Consider the following 21,835-nt stretch of genomic DNA (forward strand, 5'->3'; position numbering starts at 1 on the left):
CGGAGTGCCCAGCAGTGAGAGGAACAGTCAGTGGTGGATGAAGGTTGCCAATTGCAAGTTCTTGGACGAAAGCCCCCGAGATCTTGGCTCAGACGCCACTGGCCCGTGAGCCTTCGCTCCAAGGGCAGACTGAAAAGATGAGCAGCGCCTAGGTTAGAGGGAGACTGAGCCAACAGCCGGGTGTTTAGTGAATTCTTGAAGAGGTCAACGTTGGGCCTTCGGGTTGGGTAAAGGGGGAGAGTAAGGAGAGACGTGGGGAGTTTGGGGTTGATGTATTGGACACCAAGTATTTGTGAAAAAGGTCAAATGATGTTCTCGAGGATAAAAAAGTGTTTCCAATAACAGGCAAGCACACGCTGACGCAGGAAAATGATGACACCGTAATGGTGCTAGTTCGGCTGTTTGTTTCCTCGCTAATATTACATCACCGAGTCATGCAAGCGTGGCGAGGAGGGGAAAACAAAAATAAGTTATCAACGCACTATTAACTCAGCGGGCTCTTGGCTATTAATAAGACACGGATGCCTCCTCTCACGCGCTTACCTCCAGCGGCATATGCAAAATGGCCTTTTTAGTATACTCCCGTGGGTGCCTGGTGCTACAGGCTTGTTTAAATGGTCAAAGATACCCTGTTTAAGAAACAGGAAACACTTCCATTGCCCATTAGCAACATCAGAGTAGGATCTCATTATCCATTAGCTGGTCTCTGTGCGATCTGTAACTCTCTTTAGATTGCGTTTTGCAGGATCTCATGATCTTTGCCACATCGTCAGCTGCCAACGTAGGTGCGGCGTCTTCGCTCATCAGCTGGGTGCTATTAGCCAGGATGACGGCCCCGTGCGGAAATCTTCTAAGAGTGGTTCTCAACCTGGGCTGCACATTAGAATCACCTGGGAATCTTTTAAAAATCCAATGAGTTAAATTTCCTTCTATTTTTGTTCATCTCTGCTTGTCTTCTCTACATCTCAGACAGAAAATTAGACTTGTGCTCTCTTAGAACTTTTTAAAAAAATGGTGTTTTTTTTAAAATTGAGTTTTAGAGAGAGAAGACGGGAGAGGGATAGAGATATAAAAACATCGATGAGAGAGAAACATCATTGATGATTGCTCTGCTGCCTCCTGCACGCCCCCTACTGGGGATCGAGCCCATAACCCAGGCATGTGCCCTGACCATGAATCAAAAGGTGACCTTCTAGTTCAGCGGTTCTCAACCCTTTGGGGGTTGAACGACCCTTTCACAGGGGTCGCCTAAGACCATCGGAAAACACATATATAATTACATTGTTTTTGTGGGCCTCCGGAATTAGGCCCAGAAATCAGGATTTTAAAAAGATTCCCAGGTGATTCTAACGTGCAGCCAAGGTTGAGAACCACTGGTCTATGGAGATCTTCCCCTGGGACCTCCCCTAAATTCCAGGCCCTTACCACCCTTAGGAGGGAGGCCCGGTGCCCTCTCCCTCCCCTCTCCCTCCCCGAGCACACCTGAGCCTTTCCCTCCCCTTGCCCCTTCCCTTCCCCCTCCCCACTGACCACACACCTGGTGCCCTTCCGCCGCCTACAGCACAGGTACCTAAACACTGCTTTCCGCACACATGTATCATCTTTTTAAAAAATACTTCTTAAAAAAAAGAGTTTATTTTCAAAAGCAGAATTTAAATGGTTAATTTGCTTAAATTCCAATCCAACAACTTAACTATTTGTAGAACATGGCCAGGAAGGGACAGGCTGAGGGCAGGGGAGGAGCCGGACTAAGGTGAAGAAGACAGTGGAGCTTGCAGTCTAGTGGGAGGAAAATGAGAGCCTTGGGCCCCAACTCATCTTCTGGGGGAGAAAGGCCCTTCATGGCGCCAAGGCGAGAACACGCCTGCTGGTTCAAACACGCCTGAGGACAGGCAGGCCGGGCAGCATGCGGCCGAGACAGGAGAGCGAGGAGAAGGCTGCTCTTGCAACTGTAGAAACTTCCTTACACACACACACACACACACACACACACACACACACACACACACACAAATTGATTTCAGAGAGGAAAGGAGAGGGAGAGAGAGAAACATCAATGATGAGAGAGAAGTATTGATGGGCTGCCTCTTGCACGCCCCCTATTGGGGATCAATCCTGTAACCTGGGCATGTGCCCTGACAGGGAATCGAACTGTGACCTCCTTCCTGGTTCATGGGTTGACACTCAACCACTGAGCCCCATCGGCTGGGCGAAACTTCATTTCTCTTCTTTTTTTTTAAAAAAAAATATTTCATTGATTTTTTTACAGAGAGGAAGGGAGAAGGATAGAGAGTTAGAAACATCAATCAGCTGCCTCCTGCACACTCCCCACTGGGGATGTGCCCGCAACCAAGGTACATGCCCTTGACCGGAATCGAACCTGGGACCCTTGAGTTCGCAGACCGACGCTCTATCCACTGAGCCAGACTGGTTAGGCTTAATTTCTCTTCTACAACCTTCTCTCCTTTCTTTCCTTTTGACTCAAACTGGCCTCCCCAGGCCCTCCTCTTCTGCCTCCTTCTCCCTTGCAGGCCACTCCCTTAATCACGGAGCCCACAGGACAGTGAGCTTCTGATCGGCATCAGATACTCTCAGGAACAAATCCTGGGTCTGTTGACCCAGAGACAGAGTTTGGGTCAAATTAGAGATTGTGTCTAGGCCTCCGTCGTGTTCTAGCTCCAGGCCCAGGGCAGCATCGGAACCACATACAGGGATGCCATGGCGGATGTCAGGACCAGATGCAGGGATCAACTCCCCCTGCCCTAGCGCCAACTGGGCAGCAGAGACCACAGCCCTAAGCCCCTCGGTCACCATGATCAATGATCTCCCTGCAGACCCGCCCCCGGAGGCCATGGGGAGCAGGGCTCTGGGCACTAGCTCACCATTCTCTGGGCGTGGGCCACTTCCTAAAAATAAACCCTTGCCGTCTGTGCTGCCAACTCCTGTTCGTGTCTCATTGGGCGCTGATTTGCAAACAGACCCGTTGGTCCAATAACACTACACAGAAGCAGAGAAAGGCACTTGTTGAATTAAAATCCACCAACCAACCAACCCAGGCACTCAACCACCCATGAAACAGGCACAGCTGCTACCCACCATGCACTGCCAGCTCCTGGCTGTGGGGGCGCTGTGGGGAGTAGGGACACCTGGGCCCAGCTCCTGATTCCAAGTGGCATCTGCAGGCCCCGTCTTTCCTTCCAGGGACAAGGCCCACCCCTGGGCTCCTCATCTTGCCGTGTCACCTGACAAACAAAGACAAGGAAGTTCCTTCCCTCCTCCTGCTGCTTCTCTTTGCTTTTCCTTTGGGCTCAACTCTCCTCTTTTACATGTTTGAAAGCCAGGTTCTTGCTTCCTGAAGGCAGTTCTATTGTTTGCAATACGCTCCCAAGGTCACCAGGCTGTCATAGACATGGCCCTTACATTTCCCAATATCTAAGCCACGTCATAGTCATAGCTAGGCTTGCTTGCAGGACCTGAAAAGGATTCCAGGTGCTGAGTGCAAAACCCAGGATGCAGTGAGGCATCGTGTGCAAACGGAGTGTGTGCAAAGGGGCATGTACAAAAGGAGCATGTGCAAAGGAGTGTGTGCAAAAGGGGCGTGTGCAAACGGGTCGTGTGCAAAAGGGGCAGAGTGCAGCAGCAGCAGGACGATGCTTGATGCTCACCTAGAGAATGCGGAAGGCTCCCTCCCATTGGGGAGAAGGGCCCTGAGAGCATGCGCTCCCGTCTCCATTCCTGGATCAAAGGATAACGTTTCTGCGCTGCCTTCCCCAATGGGTTGAAGTTAAAGAGGGTTAGACGTGAATTGTCCTAGACAGAGAGGTGGGTGCGCCGGTTCACACCGGCCCTTACGGAAGACACCACCCTCTGTATGTTTCCCCGGGCGCCTGACTGCCTTCCATCTACGGGCTTGTGGTGCTCAGGGGTCATGTAAAGACATTTTAGGCTGCAGGAGGTAGAATAGGGAAAAACACATTAAGAACTGCATATTTGCCTGGAGCGAAGGCTTAAAAAATCGGCTTCTTTATTACTTTTGTTCTCGGTTAGGCTGCGGGTGACTGTTTATACCATCATAACATTCTTGTCAACATCCAGAGATGCCCATCGAAAGGGTCTCATTGAGAAGCTCCATCCCAGCCCGGAGTGTGTGTGCGTGTTGTTCGCGTTTGTAGGCATTCCTTCAATGTGGACGCTCGTTGCCCCTGGTTGTGTCCTTTGTTGTCTCGTGACTAGTTCCGGCTCGGCCATAAGTGCAACTTCCAGAAGCCCACACAAAACTGACCAACAGTGGATGGGCAGTCGAACAAGAGCCTGGGGGTTCCTTGGTGCGCGCAGTGGGTGGCCTGGTCCTGGCTGGGGCTGCCTGGGGAGCGTCCCTGACCTCTGGATGAACTCTGTCAGCCCATTCATTCCTCAGCCTCTACTTCAGCCCGCCAGCCACCGGCTCCTCCTGTCCACTGGCTCCTCCCGTCCACTGGCTCCTCCCGTCCACTGGCTCCTCCCATCCACTGTCTCCTCCCATCCACTGGGCTCCTCCTGCCCACGGGCTCCTCCTGTCCACGCACTGCTCTATGTGGGACAGACACAGACATCAATTAGTGAAACACGACTCTCTTCCCCCAGGTGCTACGAGACTGGTCCCCTTCATTGTTTTTCTGTGTAAAGAACATTTGCTTTAAATGGCTCATTTCTTTTGTCACTACATCTGATCCTGACTTGACATACCTCTCCTGCCCCCCCGCCCCCACCCCCTTCTCCACAGATGAGCGGAGGAAGGGTGTGGAGATGAGAGAAGGCGTCGCTGTTTCAGCATCTCACATGCCGATCGTGTCAGCACGAGGGCAAGCGTTAAGGAGCAGGGGCTGCTGCTTCTGGAACAGGACAGAGCCAACAATACGAGTCATGTTTGTCTGCTTCTTACCCTTTGCCTGAGACCAGCTACACAGCTTGCCGGGCTCAGTACGGAATGAAAATGGGGAGCCCCTTGTTCAAAGAGTCATGTCAGGGCCCGGCTGGTGTGGCTCAGTGGTTGAGCGTCGACCTATGAACCAGGAGGTCACAGTTCGATTCCTGGTCAGGGCACATGCCCGGGTTGCGGGCTCCATCCCCAGTGAGGGGCTTGCAGGAGGCAGCCCATCGATGTTTCTCTCTCATCGATTTTCTATCTGTCTCTCCCTCTCCCTTCTTCACTCTGAAATCAATAAAAACCTTTTTTTAAAGGCCAGAGCCTATGTGTCTTTTATCCTCCCCACGTCTAAGCGTTCTTCCTGCTTGGCAGCCAGGAAAAATGCTTGTGGGTGTGGGATCCGAGTGACGGCCGAGAGGACAGAGCCGCAGGTGCTGCCCGGCTGAGTTCCCATTTCCTTCCACGCGGGAACGGTCCAGCCGAGATTCCGCCCGGAGCATCATCGTTTGCAATAAAGTTCACATCCTCTCGTTTCTTCTCATGTCTCGTAGCTCCAGAACACTAGCCTAGTAGTCATCTTTTAAAAAATGTATTTCTTAAAATTCATTTCAGAGAGAAAGGGAGAGGGAGAGGGAGAGGGAGATAGAAACATCAATGGTAAGAATCATTGATTGGATGCCTCCTGGGGATGGAGCCCGCAACCTTGGCATGTGCCCTGACCCGAATTGAACCGTGACCTCCTGGTTCATAGGTCAATGCTCAACCACCGAGTCACACCGGTCGACATAATATTAACCTTTTATTTCCCCTTCCCATGTTGCATTAACAAGTAATTACAGCTGTGGGGGAACATATAATAGAAATAATGATTACAGAAAAACAAACCAAAAAATGTTGCCTGGACTAACGCTGGGGTAGTCATTAGCTGGTTGGCAAAGCCTGACACCATGTGGCCATACTTAGTACTACAGCTGCTTCTCCACTAATGGGGCCCAATGTGTAAATTTCCTCGGGGCTCCCCTGGCTACAGCGGGGTGAAAGGCGTGTGCCCTGTGTGTGAATTTCTTACAGTTTTTAAATCTTATCCTGTTTCACTTACATCTCCAGAGTCACCCCTTTTGGTCAGAAAGCAGGAGACATGCCCAGGGCCTCCGTTTTATGAGCAGAAAGCAGGGGAGGCGAGTCTTGATTTGCAGCCAGCACTGCCCAGGGAGCAGCAGTGCAAGGTCATCTCTGGCTCCTTTTAAACGTGATTTGACTGATGCTCAGAGAGCGGAAGGGAGAGGGAGAGAGAGCTAGACACATCGAGGAGAGAGGGACATTGTCGGTCAGCTGCCTCCTGCATGGCCCCTCCTGGGGATCAGCCCACAACCCAGGCATGTGCTCTGCCCAGGCGTCGAACAATGACCCCTTGGTTCCTGGGTCAACACTCAACTGCTGGTTGGACGTATAGGCGGAAGGCCACCTCAGCACAGAAGAGAGACCCGGTCAGCGTGGGGTGCTATTGGTCAATTCTCACCTGTGTGAGCTAGATACGCAAGAAGGGGCTGAGGGTGGGGGGGAAGGGGCTGAAGGGAAATTTCAGTCCGTGAAATAAGAATTTACCCAGGATGCATCACTCTTTTCAATGATCTGGCTTTTTCTGACCTCAGGCATGGAGGGTCCCAAACATCCTTGATTCTAATCCAACTTACTTCTAAACTCAAATTCACTTTGCAGAGTCCCGTTTGGGGGAGTCATACGTCCTAGTGTACACGGGGTGAGAGCTCCCAGGACCGTGAGGCCGATCCTGGGACGTTTCAGACAACCTCGTGGACCCTATCGTTTCTTCCAGCGCGTGTCCCTGGAACCCGGGACAGGGCCACCTACGGTTTAGCCACAGGCTTTACCCCCGGGAAACAGGACAGAGGGTCAAGGCTTCGGTACTGAGATGGGGTGAATGACTTGGGGTGCCCTGTCCGGGAAAAGAGAACAGCATGACTTTCTGGTGTGAAGCTGGGGAGGTCAGAACATCTGATCTCATTGTCCGCCCATCCTCCCCTAGTGAACCTCACTCCAATGGCTCGATACAAAAACAAACAAAAAAACCGACAGAAATTTGAGGCATAAATGTTGGGGAGCTACTTGATGCTAGCTGGAGTACAATAAAAGCGCTTAACCAACCTCCACTTGCTAACTTTTCTGGAACACGTACAGGTGTTACAGGTGCCAGATGCCATAGCCCACTACATGCCCAGGCCTTGCTCCAGCACCCTCCACCATTTCTGCTCGATATAAAGGTGTAACTTGAAGCACAGAGGTCTGAGAAGCAAAAAGCCAGCGCTGTGGATGTGTACTCTCTTTGTCCTGTGCAAGCATGGACACTCCTTTTTGAAGCTCTCCAGGTCATCTATCTGTGTCCGGTTCTAACTCCCGATCACACAGGCATTGCATTCTGTGTGAGTGCCGTTGGGGTATTTGAATGCCGTGGGTCTCATCTCCTGTTCAGACAGAACGGGCTCGCAGCATTAAGACTCCCTTCAGACAAGTTCCCTTCTCCTTTATTTATTTATTTATTTTAAAAATAATCATATTATTATTTTTAAATATATTGTTATTGATTTCAGAGAGGAAAGGAGCGGTAGAGAGAGTCAGAAAACATCAATGATGAGAGAGAATCACTGATCGGCTGCCTCCTGCATGCCCCACACTGGGGATCGAGCCAGCAACCAGGGCCTGTGCCCTTGACCGGAATCGAACCCGGGACCCTTCCGTCCACAGGCTGACGCTCTATCCACTGAGCCACACCAGCGAGGGCAAGTTCCCTTCTCCTTAATGAGGATGGGGAAGAGAAGTTCTAGAAAACCACAGAACCTCTAGGTCTGACTCCCTGAGGAACAATCGCAGGAAAGCAACTTTTAAAATTTCTTTATTTATAGACATTTCGGAACCATTGAAATCGACAATGAATTTTTCCAGACATAACGTCCCCTGTTTCTCTTGAGGTACACAGTGGGCCCATCAGGCAATGCTCTGGACAGCAATGCGACTGGGCCCTGGTAGTCCACGGGCCCCGGTTTCCACGCCAAGAAATTCTGTGAGAAGAACAGGCCATTTCCATGTAAGTTAAAAAAAATTCCCCAATTTTTGAGTTCAATCTTTTAGGCTGGGCTGAAGCAGTATTTTCAGTGGAGCGTCACGTGAAGATGGGAGAGGAGGCGGGTAGCTGAGAAGTGATTCGAGCCCCCCTACAGGAGATTGTAAAAAAAGGAAATCTGTCATCGATAAGCTCATACAAAAATCATAGCCTAAGCGTGAGACAGCAGCACAATCACAGCACAATCTCTGGTTTTAACTGAAACGGCGCTTGCCTCTGGGTCCTGGCTTCCACAGGAGACAAGTTGGAAGACACCACGTTTTAAAGACGAAGCGATGTGATTTGACAGGAAGCGGCCATCGGAAGTCACAATCCCACAGCCCCACAGGGTGAAAGTCCTGCTTCCCATCGAGGGAATTCCGGGCCTCTCCCTCCTCTTGCCCAGCAGCCGATGCGCGTACAGGACTAGAGAAATAGTGGGGATCCATTCGATGAACTGAGTCTCTGCGAGTCTCTGTGTCCAACATGGGGATGAGGTTTTCCGGGGGAGGATGTGGACATCGTCTTGGAGCAGCTCCGAGGGTCTTCGGAGAGCTGCTCTGTTCCCCCGTTTGTTCTCTGAAATGTTCACCTTCTATCTTGAGGCCTGACGAGCGGTGACGAGTGTTGGGGAGAAGGGCCCTCTCTACCGCATGAACCCCGATCTCCGTGGGACGTGCAGGGGTCTGGGATGGCAGCGAAGGCTGCTTATGGCTGTGCCTGGAAACAGCCCTAACATTTCCCATCCGATTGCTGTGGTATTTCCCCACGAGACAAGAATAAACACTGCCGTGTCCTCGAATGGGCAGCTTGTGGAGACTTCATACGTTTACACGGCACATGGGGGTGAGAGCACACATGTGACTTTCACAGTTCACCAGGCTGAGCAGCCCAACCGGGGGGGACAGGGCTGCAGGCCTCTGCCGGCTGCGGAGTCGGGCTGCTGCAAGGTGGGGGTCCGCACTCCGTCCCTCCGGGAGCCGGCCCCACCTTTGACACTTTAGCGGTGTGGGCTGGTTTATTGCTGACTACCTCTCCGAGGGCGTGATGATTTTGGCCGGGAATGTCAGGACCCAGCAAAGGGTCCTGTTTTGACCGACACTTTCCCCCAGGCGCCTGGCCACCGCCCTGTCTGCGGGGAGCAGCCGGCGCGCTCTGCCTCCACCAGGAGGGTTGGGAGCAGCTCTGCTGGTGGGACTATCCTGTCACTCGTCGCTGCCAAAAGCACAGCCCAGGAGGGCGAGCTGCCCTGTCGCCGGCTCTGCCCCCACGTGGCAACCCCGGGCTCTGCCTGCTCTGCGGGGCCACGGCCGCCTCCGGCTCGGTGTGGGACAGCAATTCCCTGCACTCGGGGCTTTGGAGAGGCCAGAAAAGGTCTTTGCGGCGATTAACACAATTCCAGATCCGTAGGAGAAAGAGTGCCCGTGGGAGCCGAGTACAGGCGGCCGCCAGCCCATCCCGGGCGCTCACTGTCCTGGGTGTTGGTCTCCCCCTCCCATCGAGGCTGCAGCTCTGCCCCCTGCGGGTTCTCTAGGGACAGCACACACTGAACGCTCCGTCCAACCACTGCCCAGGGGGTTTCATGCCCCCCAGCCCCACAGACACAGCCTAGCCACTGCCATCTCCATGCAAATCCCTTTCTGCAGCGTGGAGCCAGCTCCGGCCTGGCACACGACAGATGCTCAGGACGCTGTGATCCCATAAAACAGAAACCCCAGGCCACAGCCCTGCCCTCGGGTCTCTGTACGGCCAGCCACACACACTCAGCGTCCACGCGCCAAGACAAAAACAGAAACTATTTTCTGTAACGTTTTTGCAAAAAAAAAAAAAAAAAAAAAAAAAAAAAAGCTAAAAGGAGGCAGTTGTTTATGCAGGGCAACCTTCACAGTGAACCCAAACCCACCCTCTTCCTCGCCCTGCACGTGAGGATTGTGTCCAAGGGCCACATGTTTGCAAATGGATTCGGCATGAATTCGTCCAAGAAAACACGCCCCTCTCCATGGTGCCCCGTCAACTTCCCTGTAAAGGGAAGATTCAGAGGCTGGTGCTCCTGAGGGGGCTGCCCGCAGACAGAGGGATGCTTTCCGACCAGGGAAGACCCGGCAGGGCCCCACCCCCCTCCTGTCCTGGGGGAGCCGTGCTGGAAACTTCTACGTGGACTGTTATTTTTATTTTTTAAAAAATATATTTTATTGATTTTTTTACAGAGAGGAAGGGAGAGGGATAGAGAGCTAGAAACATCGATCACCTGCCTCCTGCACACTCCCTACAGGGGATGTGCCCGCAACCCAGGTACATGCCCTTGACCGGAATCGAACCGGGGACCCTTGAGACTGCAGGCCGACGCTCTATCCACTGAGCCAAACCGGTTAGGGCTGGACTGTTATTTTTAAAGGGCATGTAAAATGGAAACCATGAGATAGATTAAAAGTATCTTGATCGCCAAGAAATAAAGCCACGTGCACAGGTCTGCAGAAGGAGAGGGGTGGGTCTTGCCTTCACTAATTTTAGTGGCAGGAGGAGGGAGCAGCCAGGTCGCCTCAGCCACAGGCTGTGGGTGCCTCCGGAACCCGGGACAGACCCCAGGGCTACGCGGCAACGCTCGCCCGGAGAGCTGAAGCTTTGCTAAGACACATGCTCCTGCAGAAAGCCGAACGTGAAGGGGAGGCCGATAGGGTTTGGAATATTTAATCACATTTGGCAGCATTTGACAGAATCATGTTCTGACATTCTTGGGATAAAAGCAGAGTAATGATGTGTTTTCTTTGGAAGAGAGGAGTGAAGAGGTGTAGGAACTAAACAGGGACTCTCATCAATACTTTTAAAAACTACGCAACAGACGTAGCCCCGAGTCACGGCAGGTGGTGCGTCTGACATCCGAGGAATGCCCTGCAGACCCCCCTTTCAGAGATCAGGGGGGAGGCCCTCATCCCGGAGAAGAATGGTCGTGTCCCTAGACGTCAGCACGGAGAAGAATGGTCGTGTCCCTAGACGTCAGCACGGGAGGATTAGGCGCAAAACCCAGCCCCCCTGCGGGCTTCACGTCCCACGGAACTCCCAGCACAGGCTCTGTCCCGCTCTCTCTCCCACGCCTTCCGTGGGAAGCCCCGCTGAGCGCCGGCTTCGAGGGGCGGGCTCCCAGCACATCTGGGGCGTCTGTCCGCGCCTCCTATGAGAGTCAACCCAGCCAGCGGCCCCGAACCTCAGTGGGCACATGGAAGCGAACAGACATCCAGTGGTTCTCAACCTTCCTAATGCTGCGACCCTTTAAATACAGTTCCTCATGTTGTGGTGACCCCCAACCATAAAATTATCTTCGTGGCTACTTCATCACTGCAATTTTGCTACTGTTAGGAATCGTCATGTAAATATCTGATATGCAGGATGTATTTTCAGGGGTCGCGACCCACAGGTTGAGAACCGCTGCAAAAACATCAGACTCACAATGAGGTTTAAAACATACACATATGTATTGCGTAGACATTTACACACATATTGGATCTATTCTGTGTTGTTGTTTTTTTTCTTCTTCTGCTCAATAAAATTAGCAGCAGTTACGGATGAATGACCGTGGTCACGGTGTGTACGATTTCTAAGGACGTCCTGTGTCTTCCATCCACACACGACTTTTGGGAAATGCCTTTCGATGCACAGACCCCCACCGAGCACCTCACATTCCAGTGTCATTTCATATCACTAACATTCCAGGCACAAGAGTAAGACAGTTCGCACTGAGTACCCCAACAGGGCACAGGATAGCGCTCGCTACCACAGATCTCCCCCCCAGGAAGGGACTGTTGTCCAAAACTGTAGGTTTGTTTTGTTTCTCAGAGATCCTCGGGTCTCTTCTGCTTTGGCTATTCTGTAATAAATACCATCCCGCCTCGCATCGCCCTGCTTGGCGGTGAGAACCCCGACTCGGGACACGCCTGTTGTCGTTTAGCAGCTGCTGAGTGTTGAGTGACGTACAAGGCACCTCTGAGTGTTCTGTACAGCGTTTTTATTGATGTACAAAATAGCCTGTTCACCGTTCAAAAACGTGATCTGTCTAGTGAGGGCTTCTCTTACCCCTATTTACAGAGAAGGTTTTTAGTGCAAAAGAAAACATGAGCTCGCGTCCCAGCCCCGCCTCGAGCACGCGTTCCCGGTCCGTGCGATGCCGGCGGGGGGCGGGGCTATATCTTGGGCCTCCAGCCGCTGATGAACTGCAAGATCTTCTTCACCTGCAGTTTGCTTAGTCTGAAATCCTCCGAGAGGATTTCTTCTGTCAGCTGCACGAGCAAATTCCCGTCAATCTTTTCGGTCACGAAGAAGGAGATGACGTCTTCCGACAACCCGATGAACCGCAAGGACTTGGACACCTCCTCGATGGAGAGTCCCGACAGGTCGGCGGGCGGCTGCCAGGGCGAGCCGTCCCCGCAGGAGCGGGGGGCCAGCTGCAGGTGGAGCGGCGAGGAGAAGGGGTACGGGACCGAGAAGATGTCCTGCGCGCCCTTCGGCACGAAGTACTGGTCCTCGGCCAGGTCCGTGGACCCCGCCGTGGGGTCCCCCTCAGCACCGTCGATTTTCAGAGGCAAAGGCGGGGTTCCGGAGGAGGCTTTCTCTTCCACCGGCCTGGGGGCCCGGGGGGGCAGAGCGGGGCACGACAGGCTCTGCTTGGTGGTGCCAGCCGCCAGCGGCTTCTCGTCTGTGCTCCCCAGGGAGTAGCTGGCCGACTTGGGGCAGCCGGAGCTGCTGCCGCCGAATCCTGCAGGGGCCGCGCTGGGGGGGCCGGCCAGGGGCTCGCGGCCCTCCAGGTCCAAGGGCGCCGGGCAGTGTCTCTTGGGCGTGCCCGGCGTCTTCTGCCTGGGGTAGCTGTAGCTGCGGCTGGGGTCCAGCAGGAAGTCGCTGCGGGCATGGCCCTCGGAGGATGCTCCCGAGTGATGGCCGGGCCAGGAGAGCCGAGCAGACAGCGGGTCCGAGGGGCTGGTCGGCGGGGACTGCAGGTCCACCGAGTCAGGCTTCCCACGGTGGCATGGGTAGCAGGAGGCGGGGGCGCTGTCGGCAGGGCTGGCGTCGCTCTTAGTCACGCTGCTGAAAGCCAACACAGAAAGGGAGGTTAGCGGCCAAAAAGCAGGGTCAACGACAAGCCTTTCCTTCTCCCCAAGATGCTGCTGCCGAGTAGGAAAATGCAGTTAGAAACGTAGCTACCATTTCTTATCATCCTATATAATGAAAGGGAAACATGCAAATTGACTGTCCCTCCGCTACACTCACCAGCCAACCAGGAGTGAGTATGCAAATTAACCCAAAAGATGGTGGGTTAATTTGCATACACAGGTGCCGGGCAGAGAGTAGAGCAGGAGAGCCGGCAGAGAGTGGAGCGGCTTGGGGAACTTGGCTCCCCAAGCCGCCAGACAGAGAGCAAAGAGGGAGAGGTGGTAGCTTGGAGGACTTGGCAGAGTGGAAGGCCATGGGACGGAGACAGAGCAGGAAGGGAAAACCAAGAGCGCAGGGAGCACCAGGAATTCTGGGAATAGTAGTTCTGGTGGCAGCCCCAGGACCAGAAGCGAAAGCCCAGAGTGCGGGGAGCACCAGGAATGCTGGGAATCGTAGTTCTGGTGGCAGGCGTGTTGTGGGATCTCCTAGAGTAGACACTAGAGCCATGGTCGGCAAACCGCGGCTCGCAAGCCACATGTGGCTCTTTGGCCCCTTGAGTGTGGCTCTTCCACAAAATACCATGTGCGGGCACGCACGTACAGTGCGAAGTTGACTTAAAACTTTAAGTAAAGTTTATTAAGTTAATTTTAGGGAATGTTGTAGAGTGAAAGAAGATGTAGTGTCAAGGATTGAGAAAGGTGTGTTGAGATGGTTTGGACATATAGAGAGGATGAACGAAAGGAGATAGACGAAACAAGTATACAAGTGTGGGTGGGAGAGTTGAAAGGGGTCGACCCCAGCAAACGTACCTCAATCAGATTGAGGACGTTTTTAGCAAAGGCCAGCTTAGGAGTACCCTAATTAAGTTAATAACAATGTACCTACCTATATAGTTTAAGTTTAAAAAATTTGGCTCTCAAAAGAAATTTCAATCGTTGTACTGTTGCTATTTGGCTCTGTTGACTGATGAGTTTGCCGACCACTGGCCTAGAGCAAAGTGAGCCTGGAGCACGTTACTGTTGCGGTGGGGGATGGAGGGAAAGCAAAGGTGAGAGACATAAGTAGAATCAGAGTGTCCAGGAAAAATTAAAGGGAAGATATCCTAAAACTTCCAGGAAATCTCCACCAATGGAGCAAAGAAAAAAAAAAAGCCTCTATTATTCTGTGAGCAACAAACCAAACTGAGTTGGGGTCTCAGACAATTCGCTCATATGATTGCAAAGACAGACAGAAACTCCCGGATTGGAGAGGGCTCCCCTGAGGGCTCCCAGATTGGAGAGGGTGCAGGTTGGGCTGAGGGACCCCCAGGCCCCCCAGTGCACGAATGTCGTGCACCGGGCCTCTAGTGAATTCCATAAGTACCTGTGAACCTCAGGGAGTTTTTTTTTTTTTTTTAAAAAGGATCTTTCCAGTAGGGGGCGAGCAGGAGGCAGCCCACCAATGATTCTCATCATTGATGTTTCTCTCTCCCTTCCTCTCTGAAATCAATAAAAATATACTTTAAAAAACTAAAAAGAGAATCTTGAAGTTACTAACATATATTGGTAATTATGGATATGAACATGACTTAAAATGCTACAGGGGAGATGGCACGTATATGTATACACACATATTTAACTAACAAGAAACACATTATTGGTGGGGGCCTAGATCTTTCTGATGAGAAACATCGTTCAGCCATGCTTGGGCTTATCACCAGCAGGGGCTGGATTGATTGGTGGCGCCCGCAGCAGCCAGGCCGGGGAGGCAGATGGTGCCTGGTGCTTGCCATCCTGCGCCTGGGACACGACCACATCGCCACCACCACCACCCACGACTCTCTGTCCACCCAAGAGCTTGAGGCGGAGGAAACGCTCCGGACGCAGTGCTGGTGCTGGCCTGGCTCCTGCGCTATCGAGTCACATTAGCATGAAGAGCCTAACGCCTGCAGAACAAACAATACCTACAAAGACGAGCTACCTAAACCCGTGAGGACCGGGGGCGGGGCGGGGGGAATCGTGCAAGTGTGCTCGGCTCTGGGCCATAGCGCAAGGGGGCTGAGCCAGCATGTGCTCGGGGGGCACCGGCGGTGGCGCCAGGGGACCTGAGAAGACTCACACCCCGGCCGACTCCACACCTTCACGGGCTCCCAAAGAGAAGCGGGGGCCCCTCTATTTTCTAGACATAAGTGCCTGGAAGTTACGTGGAGATAGATGGCAAACTTGACGTGAAAGGTTCCTAAGGATAGGGTTGGCATTTGCCCACGGTGACAAGAGCTGTCTTGCGAGAGAAGGCGCTCAGAGCAGGGGGGGTGCAGATGGGACGGAAGGACACCTGGCAGCGATGGCCCAGAAGGGCTCATCCTGCCTGGGGGACCCCGAGGAGAGCGAGCCAGGGACCCTGCCACGGCTGAGTCCCAAAGGTGCAGCCTGGTTGCTCATGGCGCCAAGTGGAAGGGACTCGTGCTGGTTTGTGAGAGCTGAGGGCTGAGGGCTGAGGGCAGCCCACGGATTGCTGCTGCTGATCAATGAGAGAGAATCATTGATCAGCTGCCTCCTGCACGCCCCACACTGGGATTGAGCCTGCAACCCGGGCATGTGCCCTGACTGGGAATGGAACTGTGACCTCCTGGTTCATAGGTCAATGCTCAACCACTGAGCCATGCTGGCCGGGCTGGACTGCTTCTAAGAGAACCCAGTCGGCCTTTATCTCTGAGTTCCTCAGGCTCGGGCTCCTTCCTCCTGGGACACTGGCTCTCATCCTAGCTCAGGACCAACAAGTACGTCTCCTCTCCGCCACCTGCCTGGGGGGGGGGGCTCCCTCCACACGACTCTCGGGACCCCCGACCCGGCCGGGGCAGAGCCTGCCAGAGTGGCCCTGGTGTGAACTTACATGTCGTGCAGCCCTGACGAGTAGTAGGACAGGGTGGGGCTGGGAGAGCGAGTCTGCGGCCGGGGCCTGGCTGCGCGAGGCGGGACGGAGGGGCTGGTGGACAGAGGCTTGGCGCTTCGGGGCGGAACCGGCGGGGCGTTCAGGAGCCGGCACTCTTCCCTGACCTGGCACGGGAAAGAACACCGTGGTTAGACGGATGGGCAGTGCCCGGCAGCTCCCCCCGCGGCCCACCGCTCCTGGCCAACGCAGATGGCACCAGCAGGGCCTCAGGACGGGAGAGGGACACAGAGGATGCCGGAGGCAGAACCCCTGCCTCCCCATCCCCCCGGGGACAGACGCTGCTGCTGCAATACCGCAGGCCATCGAGACACAGCAGGTGAAAGGGCGAGTGACGTCCGAGGACATGTGCAGCGAGAGGAGTAAGAAAATAAGGGCATAAAGCGGTCGGGGGTCAAACTCTCCTTGCCCTTCGGTGGTGTCCACTCACTGCTCAAAGTGAACTGAATTTGACCCGAACCCGAGGGCACAGCGCACCGTCCCCTGGGTCAGAGTTCCTTCTGAAGTCATGCTCAGGGCTCTCACGTGTAAATGTGCACGTGGATCATGAATCCCCCGGGGATCCTGCTGACGTGTAGACTGATTCCGGGACCCAGGGTGGGGCCTGAGAGTCTGCATTCCTCATAAGCTCTCCGGAGAGACTGCCCAGGCCCACACCTGCAGGAGTGAGGCTGTCATAGGAATAATGAAGGCAGCTCTCCAAGTCCCCAAGAGAGCACGTTTGTAAAAAACACATATTTTTAGTGATTTCAGAGAGGAAGGGAGAGGGAGAGAGAGAAACATCAATGATGAGAATCATGGGTGGGCTGCCTCCTGCACACCCCACACTGGGGACCAAGCCCGAAACCCGGGCATGTGCCCTGACTGGGAATCCAACCGTGATCTCCTGGTTCATAGGTCAATGCTCAACCACTGAGCCACACCGGCCAGGCCAGAATATGACTTTTTAAAGAGGTGGGCATTTTTGTGCACTTCTCTGTGTCTGCCAGCAGGGGGCAGTTTATACCTGACTCTGCTGGTCTACCCTGACGACACAGGTGAAAATAGAGCCTATTCTGACCTTGGCAAACACACCCATGCCTGCGTTCAGGCCGCGTCCCCACCGGCTCCTTCCCCTTTGCTGTCAATGCCCTCCTGCCCCATCAGCTCTGGGGTAACAAAGGCAACGAAACGGCCAGCTCCCCTTGGCTTTGCCTCTCAGTTTGCTTAAGACCCAGTGAAACAGGTTCACACTAGACGGCATCTCCCACCACCCGCACGCGCACCGGGCTCTAACTGGCCCAGGCCTGACTCACCGGCCAGAGAAAACCGGGTGGGAAGAAAAGTCACGTGTCCCTTGGGACCTGGTGAACCTCAATTCTAAGTGAAATGGAAGCGATTTAAAAAACCCGACCCATTGGATTTCTTCCTGGGCTGTAGGGGGTGGGAGGGGTGTCACTGCTGGCACCTGGAGGCCCCCCTCCCCGCTTATGGGGACCCTCCAGTTCCAGCTTTGCATCTGGAGAAGCTCTTTAGGCAAAAGCGAAATCCTCAGAGCAGCAGACCTGCATCTGCCCGCGGGCTCTCCCCTTCGCTCTTGGGAAGGTGGAGCGGAGGGTGCAGGAGGAGGTCTGGGTAAAGGACGGGGCGCTCGGCTGGCTCGCGGAACCTGGCACCACTCTGGGGTCTTCTGAAGACGCCGAGAACCGCCCAGCGTGGCCCAGTGGCTGAGCTTTGACCTCCGAACCAGGAGGTCACAGTGTGATTCTTGGTCAGGGCACGTGGCCGGGTTTCGGGCTCGATCCCCAGTGTGGGGCGTGGAAGAGGCAGCCGATCGATGATTCTCTCATGGTTGCTGTTTCTATCTCTCCCTCTCCCTTCCTCTCTGAAATTAAAAAAAAAAAAAAAATTAGAGAGAGAGAGAGAGAGAAAGAGAGAAGCTAAGAACCAACTAGGACGTTGGCGAGCTCTGGCCGGGTCCCCCCCCCCCCCCCCCCCCCCCCCCCCCGGCCTGGCTTGTGGGAACACACACTGGTTACAAGACGAGTAACCAGCACATTGTGTCACTGCTCCCGCCGTGTCGGGGACTGCACGGAGGGACTGCGCTGCTCTCAGCCTGGGGACCGCCTGCAGAATCGGGGGTGGAGGTGGGCCTGCATCGCAGAGGCGCGTGGCTGCGCTTGTGCTGATAGGGTTCGTGGTCGTGGAACCTGACTAACGTCTCCATTTTTAACATGCACACTCAGCGATGCCTCAGTATCCTGAGAGAGGGAGCAGCACGCGGGGGACACGGCTGGTGCTGGGTCTGATTTAGACTTTCCCACGTTCTGGGACTAGTCACTGAGGACGGCCTTTCATTGGAGACCGCTTGCCTAGACGCCAGTGATCCTCCGCGGAGGGGCCAGTTACAAGGTGCATCTGAATGGAACCAGCTGACTGAGGTTTAGAACCCAGCGAAGCCGCTGGTCGCTGAATCTGACCTCGGAGATGCCCTCTCTCCCAACCCCAGGCTCTCGAGGTCCCTCGGAGCCGGTCCTGCCACCTCCTTCCCCACCCGGGTGGCCTAGGAAATGCCACTGAGAAAGTCTCGAGGAAGAAGGAATTCGCAGGGACGAAGGTGTGGGGGCATGAGAGCCCGCCCGGTGCTCTGGCCTGGAGGCCGAGGTGAGGCGACAAAGCTGGAGCCACTCAGCAGACGGGAAGGTGCAGGGCAGGGCAGGGCTGGCAGAAACCAGGGAGCTCCGTGTTGAAGTTGCTGAGCTGGAGCGCGACGCTCTGCCAAGAGGATCTGGACTCCGGAGGCACTGAGATCGCCACCGAGCAGTGAAGCAGAGCTGGCCACGGAGGGGGAGGGGGATACAGGGAGGGAGGCAGCCTGGGGCCCATCTTCCCCTCTCAGAGCAGAGCTGTGCTGGATGGTGTCCGGGGCGAGGTGGACAGCAGGAGGAAGACAGAGGACAGGTGGGAGGCTGTGGGGAAGTCTGGAAGCATCTGGACGTTACGTAATAGTTAGCAGGTTACTGGGGATCTTAGAAGGTGAAGCTTCAGTCCAGTGAGGGGGCAGAAGCCGGTCCCAGGGAGTCAAAGCTAGAACAGGAGGTGAGGGTGGCCGGTGGGACCAGACCATCTTCTCAGGAATACTGGCCAGAAGTAAGGGGGAGCCCGTTATGAGAAAGGGTCCAGGATTGAAGGAGGCATGTTTTCTAAAATTTCGTTTATTTATTTAAAAATACATCTTAATTGATTTCAGAGAGGAAGGCAGAGGGAGGGATAGAAACAGCAATGATGAGAGAGGATCATGGATCGGCTGCCTCCTGCGCGCCCCCTACAGGGGATCGAGCCTGCAACCCGGGCGTGTGCCCTGACCGGGAATCGAACCATGACCTCCTGGCTCAGAGGTTGATGCTCAGCCACTGAGCACACCGGCCGGGCTCTATTTTCATTTTTTAAAGTTGGAAGAAACTTGGAGAATGTGCCGGGTGTGGACAGGTGAGCAGGAGGCCGAGGGCGCACGGACTCCTGGGACCTGTGCTCTCCTCTCCCTGAAGAGGGAAGAGAGGACACGGGCATTGCTGTTGCTCTCTGCCCTCGCCATCATGGCCACGGAGAGCCGGACAAGTCCCCAAGGGCAGCGTCTGCCCCGGCAGCGGAAGCCAGGACGGAGCACCCCCGACAGAGCAAATGGCTTTGGGAAGCTTTATGCTTCCCAGTGAAGGCAGTCAGCGAAGTCAGAACCCAGCTCCCCAACTCCGATCTGCGGTCCCACCAAACGCGTCACCGAATGGGACTAGTTCAGGGGTGGGCAACCCCTGGCACGCGTGCCAAACAGGGCCCGCCAGTAACTTTTGCTGGCACGCGAAACCCTCTCTTATAATCTTCCATTTACAATTGTGAATCTTTGTTCTCAGTGATGAATTTTGTTAAGTCTTGTCATAGGAGTAGCCTGACGGATGAAAGTAGCTCGTGCATATCTCTGAAGGTCACGAAATATAAACCTGATGTAAAATCTGTCATCAGTGATGCAGCAGCAAAAGTCCCACTGATAATATCAAACGGAGTCATAATAAAGTTTTCTGTCGGACTATCAGTGTACATGTATACATTAAAAAACAAATGTATTTTTCATCATCATCGACTGTGTTTTTGTTGCTCGAATGCATTTTATTATTTCTTCAAGGTTCTTCACATACGTACACCTTAAGAGATATCAAGTAGGCGTAACATGTTCTCAAAAAATTAGGGTTGGCACGCAGCATTTTGAGTCAGAGATATTGCTGGTTTGGGCACGCACTCACAAAAAGGTTGCCCACCCCTGGACTAGTTCCTTTTCCAGAATACTGTCCAGAAAGCTCCCCGGGACCACCTACCTACCACCTGGCCCGGGCAGTGAGCCGCCCGTCCCCTCTCCACTGCCCACGTCTCTAACTCTTTAGCTGGGAGAGGGCAGAGGGCAAAGAGCAGAGGGCAAAGGACCAGTAACTGGTGGACAATGGTAAACAAGGCTGTCTCGCCACAGCTGCGTGTTAAGCATGATGCCCGGGGGCCTGTTAAAAGGACGACGCTCACTGCTGCGTGACCGGAGACAGGGTTACACGCAGACGTGTAGAGTGTTTCATACATGTTACCTGTGACCGGATGTCTTTCTCCTGTGACATGAACTTCCTCTGACACTTCCTAGGAATTACAGGAGGATAAACACACCCCCAGTGCTCAGAGGCAGCACAGGGGGACGGGGTTTGTGGTGTGATGATGTTTCCTGAAAAGTCCTTGTTTCTTGGAATTCCCTGTTTTTCTCCGATGGAAGAAGTGACACGCACACGCCCCTTCACTAACTGGACCAAGGACAAAGGTTAAGACGAGTAAATGGTACACTTACAATGACATGTTTTTTGCTTAACTGTCTTTTTTTTTTCTGAAAAAATAAAATAAAAATTTCTGCCCTAGACAGTTTGGCTCAGTGAATAGAGCATCGGCCTGCAGACTGAAGGATCCCGGGTTCGATTCCGGTCAAGGTCACATGCCTGGGTTGCGGGCTCAATTCCCAGTAGCGGGTGTGCAGGAGGCAGCCGATCAATGATTCCCTCTCATCATTGATGTTTCTATCTCTCTCTCCCTCTCCTTTCTTCTCTGAATCATTAAAAAAATATATTATTTTTTTTAAAAAAAGAACATTTCCTAGCAGTGGTTACTCCACTGTTAAATCAAAGGCCACGAATCTGGAGACCTGCTGAGGAGCCCACACGCGGGAAGTGAAAATCTCAGACGCGAGGGCAGCCACTCCTGGGATTCCAGATGCTTAGGCAGCGAAGGGTCATTTTGTTTCTGTGTGAAGACGAGTCAGGAAACATACAGACGACGGACGGACTCCCCTTTCCTGTGGGTTTTCTGCTCCGAAAAGCCAACCTCGGGCCCCTGCCGGCGACCGCAAGCGTGGTCTTGTGACCACGCTTCCTCGAACTTTGTAACTTTGCCTTCGCTGCCTGCCCTCTGCCCCGCGTCTTCCCTTTCTTCCCACACTCCTTCTCCCAGATAACAAAATCGTTACAGCCATCAGAAATCTTATTTATAAAGAGGCTTTTATACGAAGAGTTCATAACCCTGCCATGGATCCACCAGGGGCATTTGCAGCCCAACAGAAATTCAAGTTTGATCAGGACAAAATGGCAATAGACGAGCCTCTCTGCGATGGATGACACGCGGGCAGGAGGGGTTTACCGTCGATCCTGACTCTCAGATGCGGAGGTTTCCTGTCCAGCGTTCTGCACTGA

General features: G+C 53.8%; 1 protein-coding gene across 6 annotated transcripts in view; it reads right to left on the reverse strand.

Moving 5' to 3' along the window:
• Positions 1-11,467: 11,467 nt before the first annotated feature.
• GAREM1 (GRB2 associated regulator of MAPK1 subtype 1) overlaps positions 11,468-21,835 on the reverse strand; it is a 151,920-nt gene continuing 141,552 nt past the window's right edge. For 5 of the 6 annotated variants that reach the window (XM_036323345.1, XM_036323343.1, XM_036323348.1 and 2 more), the window contains 2 exons: positions 16,032-16,195; positions 11,468-13,094 (listed from right to left, as the gene is read on the reverse strand). In XM_036323345.1, the coding sequence (XP_036179238.1) occupies positions 12,197-13,094; positions 16,032-16,195 (1,062 nt within the window). In that variant the 3' untranslated portion in view covers positions 11,468-12,196. The remainder of the gene's footprint in view (positions 13,095-16,031; positions 16,196-21,835) is intronic. The other variant, XM_036323344.1, reaches the window with a different exon arrangement.

Source organism: Myotis myotis, unplaced genomic scaffold (genome assembly GCF_014108235.1).
Source record: "Myotis myotis isolate mMyoMyo1 unplaced genomic scaffold, mMyoMyo1.p scaffold_m19_p_9, whole genome shotgun sequence".
NCBI lineage: Eukaryota > Metazoa > Chordata > Mammalia > Chiroptera > Vespertilionidae > Myotis > Myotis myotis.